Here is a 4,527-nt window from a genome sequence, read left to right as displayed (position 1 = left end):
TATCTTGCATCTGTAATAGAAGTGAATGATATCAAAGGTAAGGTGATGACATTATATATATATATATATATATCTTTCTTCTCAGATCCATCTCCCCTCTTCCACATATCATCCTTCATATTTTACTTCTTCCACATCCTCTTCATGTCACTTCTATTCTTCCTCCTTCACATACCTTTCTCCTTGATTATTTTATGGATTTGGGGGATTTGGGAGGAATAATTTCAAATTGGCACTTACTTGTTTCAGGGAACTTTTCATGATTTTGCTAATACAGATTTACCCCTGTTCTTCAAATTATATTCATAGAGATTTTCCTGTAGATCTGAGAAACTACTAACAAATTGGCCAATGTTATATTATCAATTTGGGTTAGAGAGGAGACTTGATGCCAGGCCTTCCCAGTAGTTATATATAAACAAACAAACAGGCAAAAAATAGACTATCAAAATATCTTACTGTAGAGAAGTAGGAGGAAATCAATAAGAAATATATATTTTAGAGTCTTTGAATACCAAGAGAGTATGGGCTACATTAAAGAGGCAAAGTGGAGCCAAGGAAACAATATGATAGAAATAGTAATTTAGAAAAAATAACCAAGGATTATAGACACAATACACTTCTGAGTGTGAATATATAAAGTTAGTGTTTTATGTTTCCTTGTATTTAGGGTAATTACTTCATTTAGAAAGGAAATGAGCTCATTTTATGCATTTAGGTTTAGAGAAGTAGATAGAACAGGTAAAATTATTCTCATTTGTCATAAAAATAAGAAAAATGAAGCAAAGATACGTGAGTGAAAAGTTCAATCATCACTCCTTGTTAGTACTTTTGTCATGGATAGAAACCTATGTGGTATTTGGGGACCCTGATTTGATCTAGAACAAATCTCAGGAAGCATGGATGCCAATAAATCAATGGAACCAATTCAAATCTCTCTCATATTGAATTCCCTTCCTGTTGACTTTTTTACCCATTCTATCTCACAGATATTTCCAATTTTATGAAGTCCTATACTACATATGGATGAAAATTTTCACATCATATTTTGAGATATGCTGTTTTTTGTCTTATTTTCATTTTATATTTTTACTTTCTTTTTAACCCAGGATTACATTAGTTTCATAGGCTTCTATATCATACTCAAAATATATTGTGAGATCAATATCAATCAATTTATAATAGGGAAACTCCTAATACTAGATAATGTAATCTGTGTAAAGAGAGATGAGATTCTAAGGCTAAGGACCTGTCAGTCCTTCTCTTCTCATCCTGATGATATAAATATGTTTAAATTTTATTTCATCTTGGATTATAACCATTGAATAATTTTCAATAAATTGAAAAAAATATCCAGGGCAATGTAAATAGTGTATGAAAGGGACTGGAATTCATGTAAATAAAAATTAGTCTAAGGAACTGAGAATATTCAGGTAAGAGAGAATATGCTCAAATATAAAGAAAAATCCCTTCAAGTATTAAAATGATACTGAGGAAGGGAATTAGATTTAATTTTCGTTTTTAGATGACAAAAGTATGAATAAAAGCTCCAAGGAATCATATTCTGCCTTGATGTCAGGGGAAAATAAATTAAAATATCAGTGAACAAAAATGTACTGAGAGAGAAAAGTATGGCCTTCAAGGTTTGATTTCAGAGTGCACAGGTAAGTTCTGGTGTACATATATTTAATAATTCTTCAAGTCAATGAAGATATGAAAGCTCAGTTACATACCATATTAAATTAATATAAATTGGATACTCTGGGCATTTGGATTGCATTAAGTATGCACAAAAGTTTTTTTTTTTGTATTTCAGTTTAAAATGTATTTCAATGTATACACAAAACTAGTGAGTGTCTGAGGACAGATTTGAATCCAGGACCTTTGATCTTCAGGCTAGCTTTCTATCCACTGAACCACCTGTTTTCCCAAGATTAAATATAATTTTATTATATCCCTATTTCTATAGAATATAAAATTTAAACTGTGGGAGGGATGGGGATTGACTCTTTAAACAATAACCATCATCTTTTCAGATTCAGTTCAATTACTTTATTTTTAGGAAATATCCTAGCTAAGGAAAAGTTTGTGATTATTCAGAAAATTGAGAAAAAAGAAGAGTTGAACTGATAAGTGACAATGCAATTTACTCCACATTAATATTATTAAGATCAGATCGGAATAATGCTATCGATGGGGTGTCTTTAAATTTCATCTAGACATCTGAAAAATTTTTCATGGTATTCTTAAAGAAAAATATGGAAATATAAAAACTAGATAATAATGAAGTTAGGGAGATTCATAGCTTGCTGACTGAATGATGTGATTTCAACCTGGAGGAAGGTCATGAGAGAAAAGTCTGTGAGGGCTTATATTTGAGCCTGTCCTCTTCCAAAGTGTCATTAGTGACTTAGAGGGTGATGTGCATGGCAGGATTACCAAATCAAAATGAGGTGAACCTGAAAAACAGAGCTTACACTATGATTTGACAGGCTAAAAATGAATTTTAACAAGTTGTCTTTTGGCAGGGGGGAGTGTAAGTTCTAATTTTTATTTCCAAAAAAAAACCTACTCCTAATACTAGGAAAGAGTGTTTTGTTTGATATGTTAATATATGGGGGAAATAATTTGAGATTGCAATACATCTTTAATGTTTATTTTAAAAAGGCAAACAATTTCAGTCTCTGATTTTCAATTAATTCATGTAAAATGAGTCTTCTGAATTAAATGACCTCCAATCCTTCTCATCACTCTAAATCCAATTTCTCTTTATGGTACACTATATTAGAAACAAGAAAAATGATAAAAAACATTATAACGATCGTACATATTCAGAATCAATAGACTGGAGTGATGAAGTACCATGGGCTGTGCCATATGGGTACTTGTAAATATTTGTATGGGAGGAGAAGACTTGAGAAGGATATAATAATTAATTTCATGCATTTAAAGGATAGTCATATGAAAGTAAGAAGTTTTGTTATTTGTTTTTTTGCACCCATGTTAGTCTATTTTTAGAACTATAAGCCATAAAGATAAGTTAACAAGAACAATTAGGTTTAATGAAAATTTTCCTACATTAGAACCAATCTTTTCATTTCCATCCCACTCATAATCAAGGAGCCACATTGCTAGAGTAATTGTAAAAGAGCTTTCATTTCCTTTATGGATGAATGTTTATAAAGTCCATTCAAGTTCTGAGATTCTCTAAAATGTAATGCATGTTATGAACAATTTGGTTTCTTATGCTATATTTCCTTACACAGGGCACCAAAAGACAGGCTGAGTCTTTGGCAACATCCCCAATGATGTAAGCTTCACGGATTTTGGGAGACAACATCTGCATTTAGAATAAGGAAGCAACCAAAACCTCAGTCAAAAATGCACAATAAACACAGAAGGTATATTGCTCCGGGTTATGAGAGAAATGGTTTGTTAGGCACTTCCCCAATGAAATAATGAAGAGTTCCAGTACTTCAAGTGTAGATAAAAACTGAAGTCAGATAATTATTTTTTCATGTTTCTTTCTCTTCTTTATTTTTTTGAGTAGTTTTAAATGTCTCCAATCCACTTGTATTGACATCATAGAGATGAAAAGTAATGTGACTGAATTCCTTCTTGTTGGACTAACCAAAGACCCAGCAATTGAGAAAATAGTATTTTTCATCATCTTGATTTTCTATATTGCCACTATTTTGGGGAACATGCTCATCATTGTCACCATTAATAAAAGTTCCACACTTAGGTCACCAATGTACTTCTTCCTGACCTATTTGTCCTTTTCTGATGCATGTTTATCTTCTACCACAGCCCCAAGACTCATAGTAGACAGTTTACGTAAGAGGAAAACTATCTCCTATGATGAATGCATGATTCAGTTATTTACAGGACACTTTTTTGGCTGCATGGAGATCTTGGTCCTCATTCTGATGGCCTATGATCGCTATGCGGCCATCTGTAAACCCCTGCACTATTTAACCATCATGAGTAAGAAGGTGTGTAGGATCTTGGTGGAATTAGCTTGGTTGGGATCATTTGTGCATTCCATTGCCCAGATTTTTATTGCCTTGAGTTTACCCTTTTGTGGTCCCAATGTAGTCAACCACTACTTCTGTGATTTGCAACCCTTAATGAAATTGGCCTGTACTGACACATATGTCCTAAACCTCTTGGTTGTTTTTAATAGTGGAGCCATCTGCATGGTGAGCTTTTTATTGCTAATGATCTCCTATACCGTTATCTTGTATTCTCTGAGAAATCAGAGTAGAGAGGGGAAATACAAAGCTCTTTCCACCTGCAGCTCTCACATAATTGTTGTCCTCATATTCTTTGGCCCATGTATATTCATATACACCAGGCCACTTACCACTTTTCCTGTGGATAAGTTGGTGGCTGTGTTTTATGCCATTGGAACACCTTTGCTCAACCCTTTGATCTACACACTGAGGAATAAAGAAGTTAACACTGCCATGAGGAAACTGTGGAACAATAGGAAGCCTTTACATAAAAAACAGTGTTCATAGACCC

At 33.2% G+C, this 4,527-nt stretch overlaps 1 protein-coding gene across 1 annotated transcript; it reads left to right on the top strand.

Moving 5' to 3' along the window:
- The first annotated feature begins 3,587 nt into the window (after positions 1-3,587).
- LOC100019747 (olfactory receptor 4C11-like) lies at positions 3,588-4,527 on the top strand. The gene has a single exon (XM_001372466.3). It carries the CDS (start codon positions 3,591-3,593, stop codon positions 4,521-4,523), a length of 933 nt encoding a protein of 310 aa, XP_001372503.3. The 5' UTR covers positions 3,588-3,590; the 3' UTR covers positions 4,524-4,527.

The sequence above is a fragment of the Monodelphis domestica genome, chromosome 6 (genome assembly GCF_027887165.1).
Source record: "Monodelphis domestica isolate mMonDom1 chromosome 6, mMonDom1.pri, whole genome shotgun sequence".
NCBI classification, from domain to species: Eukaryota; Metazoa; Chordata; class Mammalia; order Didelphimorphia; family Didelphidae; genus Monodelphis; species Monodelphis domestica.
Note: the sequence above shows the minus strand (reverse complement) of the source record. Positions and strands in the feature narration are given on the sequence as shown.